This window comes from Pangasianodon hypophthalmus, chromosome 27 (assembly GCF_027358585.1).
Source record: "Pangasianodon hypophthalmus isolate fPanHyp1 chromosome 27, fPanHyp1.pri, whole genome shotgun sequence".
NCBI classification, from domain to species: domain Eukaryota; kingdom Metazoa; phylum Chordata; class Actinopteri; order Siluriformes; family Pangasiidae; genus Pangasianodon; species Pangasianodon hypophthalmus.
In genome coordinates this window covers 18,039,827-18,059,506 of record NC_069736.1, presented here as the reverse complement: position 1 = coordinate 18,059,506, position 19,680 = coordinate 18,039,827, and the positions used below count along the sequence as shown (strand labels likewise).

The 19,680-nt window shown below is 39.4% G+C and overlaps 2 protein-coding genes across 5 annotated transcripts in view; both read right to left on the bottom strand.

Annotated features, from left to right (window-relative positions):
• Positions 1-3,951: 3,951 nt before the first annotated feature.
• On the bottom strand, positions 3,952-10,899 carry tbx5b (T-box transcription factor 5b). Of its 2 annotated transcripts, XM_026910358.3 has the most exons (9): positions 10,525-10,899; positions 10,373-10,419; positions 8,129-8,223; positions 7,773-7,892; positions 6,968-7,115; positions 6,136-6,288; positions 5,955-6,046; positions 5,596-5,714; positions 3,952-5,498 (listed from the first exon to the last, which is right to left on the bottom strand). In XM_026910358.3, the coding sequence occupies exons 2-9, from the start codon at positions 10,385-10,387 to the stop codon at positions 5,122-5,124; spliced, it is 1,119 nt and encodes a 372-aa protein (XP_026766159.3). In that variant the 5' UTR covers positions 10,388-10,419; positions 10,525-10,899; the 3' UTR covers positions 3,952-5,121. The 2 variants fall into 2 exon arrangements, with proteins under 2 accessions (XP_026766159.3, XP_026766160.3); XM_026910359.3 differs by having other exon boundaries at positions 5,596-5,711; positions 10,373-10,891.
• Positions 10,900-14,528: 3,629 nt separating this feature from the next.
• prps1a (phosphoribosyl pyrophosphate synthetase 1A) overlaps positions 14,529-19,680 on the bottom strand; it is an 11,879-nt gene continuing 6,727 nt past the window's right edge. For 2 of the 3 annotated variants that reach the window (XM_053230494.1, XM_053230492.1), the window contains exons 5-7: positions 18,106-18,279; positions 17,295-17,454; positions 14,529-16,259 (exon numbers count right to left, since the gene is read on the bottom strand). In XM_053230494.1, the coding sequence (XP_053086469.1) occupies positions 16,167-16,259; positions 17,295-17,454; positions 18,106-18,279 (427 nt within the window). In that variant the 3' untranslated portion in view covers positions 14,529-16,166. Of the gene's footprint in view, positions 16,260-17,294; positions 17,455-18,105; positions 19,400-19,680 lie in introns of all 3 variants that reach the window. The other variant, XM_053230493.1, reaches the window with a different exon arrangement.

Genomic DNA, 19,680 nt, shown 5'->3' with positions numbered 1-19,680 from the left:
ATATATATTTATATATAAAAAAAAAATCTGTCCCATAAATTTCATGGAAACCCGTTAGAAAATCCTGTAATGGTTTCCATCACGTAATGAACCTCATTAGGAATTGGTCTAATGGCTTCCATCAGATTTCTGTAGGACTGAAATGATATGTTTGTTGTTAAACATCACTTTCTTTTATGGAGAGATGATTCCAGTCAGAATAAAATCAGGTAAATCTTCAATACAGTAATGAACCATTACAGAAACACATTAAACCCCATTAGGAACCATTAGAAAGCTTGAATGGGTTTTTTCAGCATGGATATGAGCCCAAATTACTTTACTTTGAAATCGTATATGAATATATAACAGAGAGATACATAAAAATAAATGTAAAAAATTTAAAAAAAAAGATAGCTTTATAAAAATATATTAAAGGACAACTTTTATGGGACATAATTAGAGGATGAATAGAAAGACATCTCTTTCTGTCTTCTACAAAATAAAAGACTGAAGAAGCCTAGAAATCGACATGTAGAATTAAATCCTGTGTTTCTAAGAGCTGGATAAATCAGGTCTAAAGCTGAAACGTTCCACTAATATGTGTGTGAAAACGTCTCCTGATGACTTTTACACAGCTTTGTGTCAGACTTTAGCACCGAGACGGAGGATGAAGACGGAGGAAGAGATGAAGTGAGACAACAAACATCAGCTTTCATCTATTTATCATCCACATAAATCCTTCATTTTTATTAGTCTGAATATTTTATAACAAATTAATGGACCTGAAAAAAAACTGTGTTAAAAACCCTAAGTGTGTGTGTGTGTGTGTGTGTGTCAGCCTTCATCCATCTTTAATAATCTCCTTTCACCTTTAATCACTCAGTAACAAGAACAAGCCGTGCGTGTAAATATAAATAAAATGTAAAATGTGAAATGTAAAATTAATGAAAGTTGTTTTTTGGGCACTACAGAAAGTGTGATTTAATATTTTAAAAGTGGCCCATTTTATGAAATCCCTGTATTTAAGCTTGTGATGTTATATATTTAGTTAAGAAGAAGAAGAAGAAGAAGAAGAAGAAGAAGAAGAGTTCAGTTAAAAAGACAGATTTTTGAAGTGTAGAATAAAAAGCTCTCCTGCATCAGTGATTGTATTTGAGATATTATCATTTATAAACAGCACAAGAAAAGTATAAAATACGATACGAACAGTTTCGCAGAGTTTCTCTAGTAACCAATGAAATTCAAAGTAATTGGTCATGTGATCAAAAAGAGACATTTTGGCTGGGAAACATATTTAAAAAAATAAGCTTTTTAACCATTTCGAATAAATGATTAGACGGCTAAATAATTCTGCAGATGTAAACGGATTGATATTTACATTTTTGTAAAAGGAAACTTTATAATTTAATAACGTTCACTAGGTTAGAGATTAATATGATTTTTTATTTTTTTTTATTACAGCGATCATATTCAGGTCATTTTGTCTCTTATTTTTCACTCACTTTTTGTTTGCACATGCATCACACACACACACACACACACACACACATTTATTATTAAAGCAGGAGATGCGTCCAGGAGGCAGCGAGCGTGTGAAAGTCTGAGAGCAGCTTCGTGTTTATGCTAATAACTACAGAGAGAGAGAGAGAGAGAGAAAGACAGAGAGAGAGAGAGAGAGAGAAAGACAGAGAGAGAGACAGAGTGAGACAGAGAGAGAGAGAGACAGAGAGAGTGAGAGAAAGAGACAGAGACAGAGAGAGAGCGAGAGACAGAGAGAGAGAGACAGAGAGAGAGAGAAAGACAGAGAGAAAGAGACAGAGAGAAAGACAGAGAGAGAGACAGAGTGAGACAGAGAGAGAGAAAGACAGAGAGTGAGAGAAAGACAGAGAGTGAGAGAAAGAGAGAGAGAGAAAGAGAGAGAGACAGAGAGAGAGATCTAAATTTGAATTTTAACTGCTAGTGATGTCACAAAATGGCTTCACAACCGACCAATCAGCAGCTTCACTTTAAACTGTCTCTTTCTCTCTGTCTCTCTCTCTCACACACACACAGTTTAGTGTGTTAGACTTATAACTGAAGTGTATTAGAACATTTTAACTTATGGAATTGGTGAAGACACTAACTAACTAACTAATTAGCTAACTAACTAACTAAGTGGTGAAGACAACAACTATCAAGAAGCTTCGCTAAATGATGACGGTGTCTGGCTCTTCGTTCTCCTCCTTTTTGGGCGGGGGGGGGGTCATGTGACCAGTGGCGTGTGTCAGTGTCATGTGACTTAGAAGAATGAAATGTGTAGGATTGTGTTGGTCAGGAGCTGAGCTCAGGGCGTGGTGTCGTTACAGGAACGCTGTCGATTAGACGAGATTACAGATCAATCACACGAACACACAGAAAGCCCATTAGCAGGAGTTCAACAAGAGTGTGTGTGTGTGTGTGTGTGTGCGTGTGTGTGTAAAGAAACGATGCCCCACTCTGTGTGTACGCATGGGTGTAATTACAGTCTAATTTTACTAGTTTGGAACGTTTTATTAGTAATTTACCGACCCGTCTGAGGGAAATGTTGATATTCCTGACGGCTTTGTGTCATTTTCAGTGTCTTTACAGTGTCCTTAACAGACTTAGCTACGTGCTAGCAAGGTAAACTGTTAGCCTTGGTCACACTGGTGGTGGTTTAATGTACTGTATAATGATAAGATTTGTGTGTTAGCTGTTAGCAGGAGAACATAGTGTAAGTGTTTAGCATCCATGAGCTGTCTGTCAAGCCGCTAGTACCCTGATTAGCTAGCAGGTGGTTAGCTAGGTCCTAAGTAGGCTATGCTAGCACAAAGTACTTCTGTTGGTAAAGCACAGCAGGGCTAGCTCAGTGGTTAAGACGTTGGGCTACTGATTGGGAGGTTGTTAGTTGAAATCTCTGTGCTGCCACTGTTGGGCTCTTGAGCGAGGCCCTTAACCCTCAGATGTAAAACTGTAAAGAGTTGTATAAATGTGAGTCGCTCTGGATAAGGATGTCTGCGAAATGCTGTAAATGTAAAATGAAGGCTAAATGCTCAGACTTCTTCTACTCTAAGGTGACTGATTGCCGGATCTCACGACATTTCTCAGAACGTAAATGTTTAGCGTCAGATGAGTCAAAAAGCAGTTTGTCACATGACCTCTATTTCAGGACTGGTTTTCAGAGAAGCCGTGATGGCATCCAGTCAGTCCCGCTGATGTACGTCTCTGCGTCTCGCTATCTCACAGCCATAAACTCTTATTTGGGTTAAATGGGGCTCTTTGAGATGCACAGGCTAATGAGATTACAGGCTAATCTAAGCGGTGTTTAGCGGGGTGTGTGGAAGCCCCCAGACCGCGTCTGTAATAGCAGGGAGATTCGGCTTGAGCCAAATTGCACTATTAGCTCGGAGAGAAGCCACTCAGGATGCTTAATAGGCCATAATTGAGGGTTAGGCTTGATCGGGAAATCCACCCCGGGGTCATGTTTGGACAGATTAAGTAGTGCTTTCAAGCCCGAGTGGAGATTTACAGTAGCGTGAAGCGATACAGTACACAATTCCAGTAAAAAAGCAGTAAAACAAGTGGTACACTCCAAGGGAAAGGTCACTAAAATTAAATTAAATTACAATTGCATTGCTCTGGTAAGTCTGCTGATTTAAGGATCGAGTTTGTACAGCGCTAAACTTTCCTTTTTTGTCCGCTTTGTTAGCCAGACATCACCCTGTTTACTGTTCTTCAGTGGAGCTTCTTCTCATTTCGAGTCGTGTTTCTAAGCAACGGAAGAAGAAAATGATTTCATGTGCATTGAGTTTAAATATTCTGCTTTTTTCATATCTAATGTTGGTTTCATTGTTTGGTATTTTTTGCCTTCATCTTTTATAATAATAGTTCAAACTCACAGCGCTGAAGAGTGTTACTTATTTAAAAATATTGATGAAATGATTCAACTATCAAAATGAAACAGGAATCAAATGTAATTTCTCGTCTTTATTTAGCCACACAAGCACCTCAAGACACGTCTACTGTATACAAATTCAATTAAAACAGTTCATGGGGAAAGAAATATGTACAAAATAAAACAGTTTAAAAGAGTGTATGATTGTTGGTGAATAAAATTTGACCGTAAATAGTTCAAATCAAAACTACAACATAAACAGACTGAGTGATTCAGAATCATCTTGTTTATCTACTTGTCTGAGATATTTCACACACACACACACACACACACACCCTTTGATTCAATCTGTCATTGAGAGATTTATTTATTATTATTTATTATTTATTTCTCTGTTATTTAAAGATTCATTAAAGATCCATTTACCAGTGATTCAGTAATTAATAGCTGAGCTTGTTATCAGTAATTATGGGGTTGAATCATATTTCTGAATCATTTGTCTATGATTCAGTGATTTATTGCTGGTTCATTTATCTGTGAGTCATAGATTCATTTCAGAATGTGGAATCATTTAGATGTGATTCAGCGATTGATTGCTGTTACACTCATCTATGATTCAGAGATTCATTGCTGGAATCATTTCTCTGATTCAAAGATTCATTTAGAAGTGATTCAGTAATTAATTGCTGAATCAGTTAGTTCAGTGCTGAATCATTTTTCTGTGATTCACAAGCTTGCTTTATTTTTTTTTTGTCCCCAAATAACTTTTTTTAGTTTTTGTCCCCAAATAACTGTCTGTCTTTCTCTGTCTCTCTCCCTATCAGGCACTGATGTGTGTATTACCCAGAATTCCCCTTGCTAACCCCTTGCTAGTTTTGTTTGGAAACAAGAACTTTAGAAGTATGAGCTTTACATTGTCTAGTCGTTCCATCGCATTAAACCTGGTTATTTAGATTCGTGAATAAATTATTGGACTCATAAAATTGCTTTTTCATTTCTAAATCTGAAATTTACGGGTGTAACGTTGAACAGGTGAAAATATCTTAATATTTACGCATTTAAAAGTGAGTATCAGTAAAGTCTAATATGACAAAGAGCTCATTTTACTAGCGTAATATTATTAATTATTAGGCCTTTGTGTCCGACATCCTTGCTGAAGTAGGCGTGGCCTCTGTAGCTGTCAGTCTTAATTAAGTAGGCGTGGCCTCTGTAGCTGTCAGTCTTAATTAAGTAGGCGTGGCCTAGTCTCAGTGAAGTGGGTACCCCACTACGCTACTCACACTGTGACTCTGCTCCTGCTCCGTGTACAGAGCGTAATCAGCCATCGGGCAATGCGCCTGCGCGCCCACTTCACAGGTGTATTGTGGGTAGATGTCCTGGGAAAGTTCAGGGGTGGAGTACGAAGCCCCGCCCACTTCCCGAGAGGAAGTAAACGTTGAATACGGTGGGCACTCGGTGTAAGATTCCCACTGTACATTGGTGTACATACAGGGCTGACGCTGCACCGGATCCGCGCTGTAGTGGGCTCCGTTACTCGACCCGAACTCCATCTGATAGGTCAGGAGGTGACACGAAGCGACAGTTTTAGCGAAACAGTTGTCTTCTGATGCAGGAGTGCGTTTTCCTTCGAGGAGAGAAGAACAGGGTTGAACCATCTACAAAGAGAGTCTCTCGGTTAAGTGTACACTACATGTAGTGAAGCGTGATTTTTATTTTTTTACCTGGAGGCTCTGAGCAGGTGTAGTCAGACATGAGGGCAGGGTTAAGTGCGTAGGGCGTGGCTGAATCGACATTTCTCGGGCGAACTGTCGTTCTTGGTACCAGCGGGAATTCTTTACTACTTAAGGACACAAAGAGTGTGTCAGAGAAGTCAAAGAGACAAAAGGCAAGAAGCAGAACATACGGTGTGTTGGAGTAACTTGTGTTGGATCCCAGCATTAAATGTAACTGAAGATACAAAGTCTGATTAATAATTAATCTAAGAAATGTTTAATCATTGCTGTAGCATCAGAGGAGTAAAACACTTGGGGTATAAAACATTGTGTGTGTGTGTGTGTGTGTGTTTAAATGTTCATCCCACCTCTGTGCACAAGATATTCGGTGCATATCGATGTCGTCGTTACCACGGAAACCCTTAGCAAATGGATTGTTCTCGATCTTCAACTGAGTGATCTAAAAGATATGATGATGGAAAAAATGAACTTGACGTCCATCCACCCATCTGTGTGTGTGTGTGTGTGTGTGTGTGTGTGTGTTCTCACTGTGTGGTTCTGGTAGGACGTGACGGCGATGAAGGTGGTCTCGGGGAACGAGTGTGTGCAGAACGTCGTGCTGCTGGAGCCAAAACCGTTTTTCTCATCAGCCTTCACTATGTGCAGCCGGGGCTGGTATTTATGCATGGAGTTTAATATGATCTGTAACACACACACACACACACACACACACTTTAACAGTGTTTATCCATCCATCCATCCATCATTTATATCATCCATCTATCCATCAATCCATCCATCTATCGATTGATCCACCTAGCATCTAAATCATCCACCCATTCATCTATCCATCCATCCATCCATCCATCCATTCATCTATCATCTATATCATCCATCTATCCATCAATCCATCTATATCATCCATCCATCTATCGATCTATCCACCTAGCATCTAAATCATCCATCCACCCATTCATCTATCTATCTTCACATTAATCCCCCATCTATCATTGATATCATCCATGTATGCATCAATCCATCCATCAATCCATCTATATCATCCATCCATCTATCAGGCTATCCACCAATCAACTAAATCATCCATCCACCCATTTATCCATCTGTCTTCCCCCATCCATCCATCCATCCATCTGTCCATCCATAAATACATCCATCTATTAATATATCCTTCTACCCATCCATCCATTCACCAATTGATCCATATATCTGCCCAGTAATATCCCATTCATCAGTCTATCTCCATCCATCCATCCATGTGTCCATCCATCCATCAGGTTATCTACCCATCCATAATGAAGTCAGAAAGTCAGGATATTCAGACAGATGTTAAAGGTCTAATAGTGATGTAACGTCAGCTCACGTGGCCGAAGGTGTCGAGATGGTTGTTGGTCAGTTTGAGTTTCTGGAAGGAGACGAGTTGTTTGGTCCAGTGAGCTCCAGGTGCAGGAGAGTCGGGATGAACGTACAGTCGACCCGGAATAGCGGGATCTGCTTTCCCACTCACTGACCTGAGAGAGAGAGAGAGAGAGAGAGAGAGAGCATGTCTTTAAGCCAATATATGAAGTTAAAGACTCACTCTGTAAATGTTTTTAAAAAAAAACAGCAAAAGCTGGGCAAAAAAGCAGGTGACTATCCATCGACCCATCCATCCATCCATCCATCCATCCATCTGTCCATACTTCCATCAATTTACCTATCTATTATTCCCTCTCTCCATCCATTGGCCCTTCCATCCACTCATCTATACAGCCAACAATCCATCCATCCACTCATCTGTCTATCCATTTATCCATCCATTAATCCATCAATTACACAAATTTCACATTTAACATCCAAAAAAGAGGGAAGATGAAACATTCTTTATCCAAAATAATTTAATGTGAGAATAAACATTTAATGTGATGAAATTGATCATGATATCAATATTCTATCTTCTGTATCCAATCTGCATGTAGATTAAAATGAGTTTTTTCTTTTTTTTTTTAAAGCTTTAAATCATGTACTAAAACATTAAGGTTCCATGTAGACCTCTGTGACAAAGTGTGACCAAATCAGAAAGGGTTCCAAGCAGAACTCCTAAGAACCTGGTTATCCAAAGAACCCTTGAAGAACCCTGGAAGAACCCTGGACGAACCCTTGAACCCTATGACTGATCTTCATCTTACCATTTGTTATCTGCGTATTTGTAGCGGTGCTCATCAGCAGACACGATGTCCATCAGCAGGATGTATTTAGCTCTGGGGTTCAGACCCGTTACCTTCACTTTGTAACTCGGGAACATTCGTCTGTTCAAACAGAAAATCAATAAAATACTTTTTAACAGCTCCGTTAAGTTCTACACTAGGTGTTAATTCCACATTATTGTTGGTGTTAATAAAACACAGTGATGATAAAACAACACCTTAAGCCTTCACACGTAAGCTAATCATGTGTTTTCATCCAGTGATGAATTTAAAATACATTTAAAAAAAAAAACCAATAATAAAATAAGAGAATGAAACAGAATATTGGGTTTGCTCACCGGCCCGCTTTGGTGATGATCATTTCTGTGGTGACGTCATGAAACTTCCTCCACAGCTCGCGCTCGTGCAGGTGAACTCTGATGCCCTCCATGCCCTGCACCATAACGTTAGAGAAAATAATATAATACAATATAATATAATATAATATAATGTGTGTGTGTATATATATATATATATATATGTGTGTGATAAACTATAATTATATAGTATTAGCCCTATAATTACTATTATAGATTTTATTATTAATTTCAATTCAGTTGTATTTGTATAGCATTTTTAACCATGGACATCGTCACAAAGCAGCTTTACAAAAATAAATAGATTCAAATTAAGCAAAAAAGGCTGCCCACTGCTCCAGGTGTGTGTTCACTACTGTGTGTGTGTGTGTGTGTGTGTGTTCACTACTGTGTGTGTGCACTTGGATGGGTTAAATGCAGAGCACATATTCTGAGTATGGGTCACTTCACTTCACGTCACTAATGAGCGAGCCAAAAAACTCTCTGAGAAGATATGAGGAAGAAATTATTAGTACTTTATTTATATAATTGTTATTACTATTATTAGTAGTTGTACTTACAATTATTATTATTATTATTTATAATGAATTGTATTATTATTATTATTATTATTATTATTATTATTATTATTATTATTATTTAATATAAAACTAGATAAATTATATAAAATGTCCATAATTTTTTATGTTTTCCTAGCATGTTTTAACATAATAATAATAATAATAATAATAATAATAATAATAATAATAATAATCACAAATTGTAATCAATGCATTGTTTTCCCTTTCTTCTTCTTATTTATTATTAATATTATTATTATTATTACTATCATTATTATGATGTTAAAACATGCTAGGAAAACATAAATTATGGACATTTTATATAATTTATCTAGTTTTATATTAAATAATAATAATAATAATAATAATAATAATAAACACAAATGGTAATCAATGCATTGTTTTCCCTTTCTTCTTCTTCTTCATTATTATTATTATTATTATTATAAAAAATCAGCTCAGATTTATTCAGATAAAACTGTCGTTCAGATTTTTTTAAAATGAAATGTGCCAAAAACAGAAACAGAAGTGAAATCGCTCTAGTTACTGTGATTTATTGTGATGTATTTTCTACGTGGCTGACGGTGACGGTGAGGACTCGCTCCGTCTGGATTTTATGACCTGAGTGAGCGTCACGTATCTCAGTGTTCAGTGTAACAGTTCATTCAGATCCTGTTCATTCATACGCAAAAATAACACTTTACTGAATTACATTTATTAATTAAACTGAAATTATTAATATGTTTTTGTTTGGTTTTTTGAGGTCTGTAACTGCTCCTGAGAACATTTATCCAGGTTTCCCACAAAAACGAATGAATAAATAAACAAACGTATGAAAAGATAGATAAATATTACAAAACGTAATTTTTAGTCAACAGATCAGTGATCACAATAATTATTTACATTTTTTATTTAAAGGTCAAATCTGAACAACTGAAAATCACACGTATGCTGCCTTTCTTTCTCTTTCTTTCTTTTCTCCTTTTTGAAATGTTTGTGCAACAGATTATAGATCAGATGAGATTTTTTTATACTTTTTCTTGTAGACAGTTTTATAAAATACAGCTGTGTATTTTGGGTTTCAGCTGCTAAATCTCTTTTTATTCATCCAAGACGAAATGAAACAGAAATGAAATCTCTGTGTGAAAAAAAAAGCGTCAAGAAAAAAATAAATCTACAGTTCGATTTGTAATTCTTTGTAGATTCATTTGACACTAATGTAATTATTACTGTAAATAATGTTAGCTCATTTTCACAGACTTAAAGAGGAGAGAAAAGCTTCTGAGAAATAAAAATACTAAACTACTTTATTCCTTATTGTCCTTGTAACCTGAGAAGGTTCACGTGGTGAAGCTTTAAAAAGTGTGTAAAGCTTGAAAACTGCTCCTTAAGATCCATTTATGCAGCTTAAATGATTTTAACTGTAGAAACACCGAAGGTACAGAATTAATGGCACCCTCGCAGCAGCAAAAGTCCAGCTCGTACCTTCATTTCTGAGAGTGATGTTTCAGAGGAACCAGTCGAGAACCCGTGAGAGGAAGCTGGTGTTACAGAGAAGCAGAACGAACCTTCTGCTTCACGAACATGTTCTTCACTTCTTCATGGCAACAAACCCAATTAAACTGCTTTGTTTAGGGAAATAAACTTTTTTTTAATTCACACTTACCTTTTCTCTCTCCATGGCATGACGAGTTTCTTCTCTGCTCCTCGTGCCTGATAAAATTCCACAATAGATAATAATAAAAATATTTAATTCCCTGTATGATTAGAAATGCTACAGAAAAAGTCGGATTATTATAAACTATCGCTCGCCCGTACACTGAATACGTGCTGTTTACTTCTCTCCCTCTCCTCTCTGTCCTTTCTGCTCTCCTTTTTATATCAGCACTCATCCCTCCTTCCTTTTGCTCCCGCCTCCTCCATCGTCAGACTTTTCCGCTCGTGTGCTGCACAGTGCTCCCGGATCCGTGCGCTCACGCGCTCACTTCCCCTTTAACACGGACACGCGCTCTTCCTTTGCCTAAAAACCAGCTGTGACTTACCTGTCCACATGTCTACCTGTCCACTTATCTGTCTCTTTACCTGTCCACATGTCTACCTGTCCACTTATCTGTCTCTTTACCTGTCCACATGTCTACCTGTCCACTTATCTGTCTCTTTACCTGTCCACATGTCTACCTGTCCACTTATCTGTCTCTTTTCCTGTCCACATGTCTACCTGTCCACTTATCTGTCTCTTTTCCTGTCCACATGTCTACCTGTCCACTTATCTCTCTCTTTACCTGTCCACATGTCTACCTGTCCACTTATCTGTCTCTTTACCTGTCCACGTCTACCTGTCCACTTATCTCTCTCTTTACCTGTCCACATGTCTACCTGTCCACTTATCTGTCTCTTTACCTGTCCACATGTCCACCTGTCCACTTATCTGTCTCTTTACCTGTCCACGTCTACCCGTCCACTTATCTGTCTCTTTACCTGTCCACATGTCTACCTGTCCACTTATCTGTCTCTTTACCTGTCCACTTATCTGTCTCTTTACCTGTCCACATGTCTACCTGTCCACTTATCTGTCTCTTTACCTGTCCACATGTCTACCTGTCCACTTACCTGTCTCTTTACCTGTCCACATGTCCACCTGTCCACTTATCTGTCTCTTTACCCGTCCACTTATCTGTCTCTTTACCTGTCCACATGTCTACCTGTCCACTTATCTGTCTCTTTACCTGTCCACATGTCTAACCGTCCACTTATCTGTCTCTTTACCTGTCCACATGTCCACCTGTCCACTTATCTGTCTCTTTACCTGTCCACGTCTACCCATCCACTTATCTGTCTCTTTACCTGTGCACATGTCTACCTGTCCACTTATCTGTCTCTTTTCCTGTCCACGTCTACCTGTCCACTTATCTGTCTCTTTACCTGTCCACATGTCTACCTGTCCACTTATCTGTCTCTTTTCCTGTCCACATGTCTACCTGTCCACTTATCTGTCTCTTTACCTGTCCACATGTCTACCTGTCCACTTATCTGTCTCTTTACCTGTCCACATGTCTACCTGTCCACGTATCTGTCTCTTTACCTGTCCACTTATCTGTCTCTTTACCTGTCTAATTGTCTTCTTGCTGACTTGTCTACCTCTCTACCTGTCCACCTGTCTTTCTGTCCAGACGCCACAGACCAGGTGTTTAAAATAATGCATGTGGGATTTTTGCACAAGCACAGTGAATCATAAAAAAAATGTAAAAAGTTAAGGAGGTAACTGAGGGTAACAAGGGGTAACTACAGGTAACTGAGGGTAACCAGGGGTAACTACAGGTAACTGAGGGTAACAAGGGATAACTACAGGTAACTGAGGGTAACAAGGGGTAACTACAGGTAACTTAGGGGTAACTACAGGTAACTGAGGGTAACCAGGGGTAACTACAGGTAACTGAGGGTAACAAGGGATAACTACAGGTAACTGAGGGTAACAAGGGGTAACTACAGGTAACTTAGGGGTAACTACAGGTAACTGAGGGTAACAAGGGGTAACTACAGGTAACTGAGGGTAACAAGGGGTAACTACAGGTAACTGAGGGTAACAAGGGGTAACTACAGGTAACTTAGGGGTAACAAGGGATAACTACAGGTAACTGAGGGTAACAAGGGGTAACTACAGGTAACTTAGGGGTAACCAGGGGTAACTACAGGTAACTGAGGGTAACAAGGGGTAACTACAGGTAACTTAGGGGTAACTACAGGTAACTGAGGGTAACAAGGGGTAACTGCAGGTAACTGAGGGCAACCAGGGGTAACTACAGGTAACTGAGGGTAACAAGGGATAACTACAGGTAACTGAGGGTAACAAGGGATAACTACAGGTAACTGAGGGTAACAAGGGGTAACTACAGGTAACTGAGGGTAACAAGGGGTAACTGCAGGTAACTGAGGGTAACCAGGGGTAACTACAGGTAACTGAGGGTAACAAGGGATAACTACAGGTAACTGAGGGTAACAAGGGGTAACTACAGGTAACTTAGGGGTAACTACAAGTAACTGAGGGTAACAAGGGGTAACTACAGGTAACTGAGGGTAACAAGGGGTAACTACAGGTAACTGAGGGTAACAAGGGGTAACTACAGGTAACTGAGGGTAACAAGGGGTATCTACAGGTAACTTAGGGGTAACTACAGGTAACTGAGGGTAACAAGGGATAACTACAGGTAACTGAGGGTAACAAGGGGTAACTACAGGTAACTGAGGGTAACCAGGGTAACTACAGGTAACTTAGGGGTAACCAGGGTAACTACAGGTAACTGAGGGTAACCAGGGTAACTACAGGTAACTTAGGGGTAACCAGGGTAACTACAGGTAACTGAGGGGTAACAAGGGGTAACTTAGGGGTAACTAGGGGTAACTAGGCGAGAGCTTGTGCTTTGTCTTTATATGTCTGTCTCTTTGTGTCCTTTATAAATAAACACGCGGCCTCTCATCATATCGGACATTTCTGTTCACAAATAAACCTCTTTCTCTGTCTGTCTCTCTCTCTCTCTCTCTCTCCCTCTTCGTCTATCTGTCTGTCTCACTGTCTCTCTCCCTCTTCCTCTTTGTCTATCTGTCTCTCTCTCCCTGTTCGTCTATCTGTCTCACTCTCTCTCTCTCACTCTTCATCTATCTGTCTCTCTCTCTCTCTCCCTCTTCCTCTTTGTCTATCTGTCTCTCTCTCTCTCTCTCTCTCTCCCTCTTCATCTATCTGTCTCACTGTCTCTCTCTCTCCCTCTTCGTCTATCTGTCTCTCTCTCTCTCTCCCTCTTCGTCTATCTGTCTGTCTCACTGTCTCTCTCCCTCTCCCTCTTCATCTATCTGTCTCACTGTCTCTCTCTCTCCCTCTTCGTCTATCTGTCTCACTGTCTCTCTCTCTCCCTCTTCATCTCTCTGTCTTTCATGCTGTCTCTCTCTCTCTCTCAAACACACACACACACACACACACTTGAGAACAGGCTTCTATAAATAGTGAAGTGGGTGATAAGGTTAAAGTCCTGTCCAGATAAAGGGATTTAAATCCCAGAAGCTGCGTGTGAGATAAGCACCAGGAGCTCGAGCCTGGCAGTAACGGAATGTAACAATCAGCCATAAAGGTACAAACAAGTAAACAACAACAACAACAACAATAATAATAATAATAATAATAATAATAATAATAAACAGAGAACTATTATTACAGAAGCATGCTGCACATCACTGCTGATAGATTTTATTACTTATTATTTATTACAATAAATTTTGCCCACACGCACACGCACACACACACACACACACACACATAAACACACACACATACACACACACGAGGATGAGTCAGATAAAAACCTTATTCTAATTTACATCATGTTTAAGGTTTTCATCTGACTCTAGTAATTAAATATATCATTTGTCTGCTTTCTCTCTGTTAATACATTTTTTATATTATTATATTATTATATAATTACAATAATTACAGTTTTATTACTTACGTATATAAACATCGGATCCTATGCGACACAAATATAATTTTTTTACTTGTACTGTGACAATAAATAAATTCTCTTCTATTCTGAATCTTTGCTCAAAACATTGATATTGTGTCGCCCCCTTGTGGCAGAAGTGCGAGTTTACGCCTCTTTTTTAAAAAACTTAGAAACTTTTCTAAAATATTAATAATTTATATCGAAACCAGGTTTATGGTGACATCCGTATAAAGTTTTTTATCTTTTCAGATACTAAACACTTTGCTCTGTACAAAATATTGGCACCTCTACCCTCGCCAAATGCAAATAAAACAACTTACACACACACACACATTGCAGGAGTCATGAGATGATTTATTGTATAGCAGTCAGGTAAAGTTACATGCTGAATTCTGATTGGTGGAGCAGGGAGCATGATTAACTGAAGCTCCGCCCACAGCATTAACACAACTGTAGATGGAAGGAAGACGTGCAGTTCATCCTCCACTTTCAGAACCGAGAACGAAACATGCAATTGTGTGTATGTGTGTGTGTGTGTGTGTGTGTGTATGTGTGTAATCAGCAGTAAAAGGCACTTGCGAACAGATACGCCTTCGAGTGTTGTGTAAACATAAAACACAAGCAGCGTAAAAACATTTAACATCTAAACTATATTCATACAAAAATAGACCCTGCACTCGTCTCTCTAGTGCACACTTTAAAAAAAAAAAAAAAAAAAAACCCTGAATCTTCAGTAGCCATGACAAAAAAAAAAAAAAGAAAGGAAAAAAAAAAAAACAGCTGCCATAAGAACTACATTTCTAAAAGAAACCCTTAAACGCACACAAATTTTCTTCTTTACTACGAGGAAATAGCGACGTTAACAAGTTTTTCAAATCCAGTTCTTCATTCGACTAAAACTCGCGGCTCGGAAATTTCCCAAATCCGCCTGGGAAAAATAAATTACGAGTTACGACGTTTGGTCAAACGCAGCAATACGCGTCACTCGTCACAAGTCAGCTGGCTAGCTTGTAGCTAACTAAATACGTCAGCATCGTGAAGGCGTCCATGTTTTTGTCCCTCGCTTTGTAGCTCGGAAATGAAAAATGACGTAATTCCGAGTTCCGATGTCACGCAGCAGTAGTTTAGGTCTATACTGGAATTTCGTTTATGGTATAACTCCGCCCACTAAGGCTCCGCCTACTAAAGTTTCAAACTGGAACTCGAGAGGAAAACAGGACGTGGTACTGATAATAAATTTCTTCTTAAATACGCAGTTGCGAATAAGGAGTGCGCTTTTAGGAGTGTTTAAAGATTTCGACGTAAGAAAAAGATTTTTAATCTTAATATATTTTAATCAGATAGCTACGTTAGCTACGTTAGCCTGGGAAGCAACGAAACGATGAGAGTGAACTGAACGATGTCATGATGCATTGCACGTCTGTAACGTTCATCCATAAACTGATAATTTACAGATCACATACGCGTAACACACACTGTATCAGATTCACACCCGATTTATATTCTTTCCGAAACGAGCGTTAAATGAGCGACGTTGAGTGACATTCAACTCCAGCTTAGGCGTGAATACGCAACACTGTAAAATAACGTCGCGATAAAGGGCGTGTTCTGTTCAGAATGACGCTGCCTAGCTAGGGAGAGTTTTCAGGCAGCGCTACATAAATTCCGTCATGTATAATAATAATAATAATAATAATAATAATAATAACGCTTGTTATTTTGGAGCAAACCCAGAGTTCTGTTCACGTACCATCAAAACACGTCGGTACAAAACATCGTAAAACTATTTAATAAAGCCAGACGTCTACTCGGGGAACGAGGGACACGTTTACAATCCAAGTGCGTGATGAAGATAGTTATCATTTCTTAGGTTAATATATTCGTTTTTATATTTAAATACCGACAAGGAAGTGTATACGAGTGTATGTGTGTGTAAAGAGTGTGTGTGTGTGTAAAGAGTGTGTGTGTGTGTTATAAAGGTACGTGGCTGAACAGGTAGGACACCGACTCTCCGTTGTGGGTTCGTCTGATCGCTTCAGCCAGAATCATCGAGATGTCGATCACCTGCACGAGGGGGCGGAGCAAACACACAAACACGTCATTGCAATAATGCGATATTAACATATTGTTACGACACGGCTGTAGGAAATACTCTTTCTTCTGATTGGCTGGCAGGAGTCTGTTATTTGAATATAATGTAGTAGATTCGGTACAAAGGTTAGCTGGAAATGTAGCTACTTAGTAAAATTACGACGAATGTGCGATTTTTATATTGTTTAAAGTTGGTGATGGTTAAAGCTTCTATTTTATACAATTTAATTCTAACGTCGGTACGTTTGCATCCTAAAAACTTTCAGAAAATGAATCAAAAGTCAACAGAAACGTTAATCCCTAACTTTCTCAAAATCATTTTAAAATAAATTATTTTCAAGCAGCTGTTTCTAGATATAAGCAGCACGTAGCTGTGTTTTCACAATCAATATTTGTCTGCTGGCGGCGACGTGGTTCACAAATCGGGGAAAAAAAAAAAATCGGATTTATAGCTGATCACTGATTAGTTACTAGATGCTACTGAGTATCCAATCAGAACTGCAACATTCTGAAGAGAAGCATGGTGGTGGTAGCCTAATTCGCATTATATTACAATATTAGCATAGCATTATATTATTATAATATTAGTAATGAAAGTTTTTGTGTGTGTCTGCAGGAAATCAGGGGTTAAAAGGGGTTAAAAGGTTAAAAAAAACGTTTCGTACCAGGTGTGATTTCGTTTGCAGTGTATCGCCACGGGAACGCCGAGCTCTTTATCTCAGCGCGGTCCGCTGTTATCTGTAATCTCACGGTGTTCCCACGCTGTTTGTTCCGGACGACCGTGCGGCGTAGCCAAAACACCGAAGCTTCTCAGAGGAGTGTCGGTAAACAAGCGGCGAGAACGAGACGAACGAGACTTTAACCCTTTTAACGGTTTATTTCCTCAGACCTGAGATTCTGATGCTAATCTGACGAATCCGTACGACTGGTAGGAAAAGTCGCGATACGAAAACACGATGTTATCACGCGCCTGCTCTAAGCCGCAGGACGCTCGTACGTTTCTGGTACCTGGATCTTGTCACATTGTTTGATCTTGTCCTCTTGAGGAATAGTGTTCGTCACGACCACCGCCTCGAAGTTGGCGTTGTTTATGCGGGAGATCGCAGGTCCAGAGAAGATCCCGTGTGTCAGAATGGCGTAGACTTTAGTCGCACCTGCAGAGACTAACCTAATACACACACACACACACACACATCTGTCTTACTATCTTTGTGATCTCTGAAATAATTACTAATGAAACTAATTAACGCAGTTCTGCACTTAAATCGAACTCTTACCTTTACTTCAGGAACAAAACGGAAACCTTTTTCAAATAAAAACATGGAGACCAGCCACAAGGTCACAACGGTCAGATATTTCTATCCTTGTGGGGACATTTGGTCCTCACCAAGGTATAAAAACATGCCCACACACACACACACACACACACACACACACACACACACAGTATTCGAGCCTCATTCTATTGTGATTCATATGTGATTGTGTGTCATATTTATTTCTGTGATTTATGTAAGAGAAAACGCCCACTGAAGCGATCTGCAGAAAGACCTTAAGCATGAAATGATTTCGTTTATTCCACATTTTTCATCTGCGTTTCGTCTGTGGATCAAAAAATCTGTTCGTTCCAGAACACGTGTCATTCAATAAACTCTGACGTGGACCGTTTCGGCCTGTTTGGGTTCTGTTAGTTTTAGAAACACTCACTTTTTTTTTTTAAACGTAGACAAGAACTTTACGAAGGCTTAAAAACGTTTAGCGTTGTACAATCCTTTATGTGTGTGTGTGTGTGTGTGTGTGTGTGTGTGTGTCCCCTCACTTCTCCGCGGCGTGGCAGATTGTCCCGCAGGTGTCCGCCATGTCGTCCACTAAGATGGCGACTCTGTCTTTGACATCCCCGACCAGAACCATGCGGTCCACTTCGTTCGCCTTCTTCCTCTCCTTATGGATCAGGGCGAAGTCCACGTTCAGACGATCCGCTATGGAGGTCACCCTACACACACACACGCACACACACACGCACACACACACACACACACACACGTTCCTACTGCACGTCTTGTCGTATCCGTATTGGCCCTTATTCACACCACGCTTATTAAACTGCCACGCTCAGGCAAACACGTTCCCTGAAAACTGACGCTGTTGCTAAAATTAGCCTGAGGTCATTCCGTTTTTAGCGACTTTAGTGATGCAGAGAAATGTCAAAATGCACACTACACACACTACACACACTACACACACCTTCATAAACCTCAAACACACTGCAGAATGGATGCACAAACTCACTAGGTGAGAGTGGTTAACAAGGGATTCAAGCCGCTGTTTAAGCGTTATATTAAAGCGTGCACTAGCGTGCTAGTCTAGTTAGAGTGGAGAGCTTGCAGATGGACGCTTTAATATGACCGAGCCTTAACAAGTCGGCGTGTGGCGTGTACCTGTATCTTATTTTCACCTTAACTTCTTAACCTTTAATTGTGTTTCAGGGTGTTATGATGACCTCATTTTAGAAGAAAAATGATTTTATAACAGGCGCAGTGATGGAGTGATTCCTCGTGTTTTTGGGATTTCCCATTCACTGACGGGAATTGTGGGATTTTCCAAGAGTGTCCCATGTGAATGCTCTTTTAAATAAATAAATAAATAAATAAAAATATCCGTCCCCTATGAATGGAATGGGACAGATTCCTCCGTCTATGTTAACGATATTGCATACGGTTTCCAGCAAAGAACCGGGAGAAATAAAGAAATATTTAGATTATGTGATCATAATAAAAAAAAATCGTTTACTAATTCGCAGTTAAGTCTGACGTCTGACATCTGATTGGTCAGGAGAGGTTAAAAAAGGTTTCCGCTTCAGATAAACGAGAAAATCTTGATGTTTTTTTCCGTCATATTCACTCTTCAGGTGGACGGAATCCTGCGTGTGCGTGTAAGTGGATAATTTAGCGTTTAGATATCTTTAGCGTGTGTGTGGGACGAGACAGAAATCAGCGTCTCTAAGCCATACGCTGTTAGCTAACGGCCAACAAAATATCTTTTGAATTGTTTTAAACCTGTGACGAAGAGGAACACTCACACACGCACACACAGCAGGCCCTTACCCTCCACACCTAAAGGGAACAAAACACACTCGTGTCCACTTTTATATTCTTTACCCTTTAAAACCCGCGCCACAGTGGGTTGGTCCAGTGGGCGGAGCTTTCCCTAGCTACCTGTAATCACTACTAACTGTTTTTTTTTTTTACATGACCTCTTCTCTGATTTTACGCAACAGCCAATAGCGTTCGAGATACATCACTCGCCACACCAGTTTAACCGTCAAGATAAATATGGACAAGAGTTTATAACACGAGACTTTTTTTTCAGCTGTGGACGATTTCTCATCCACGCC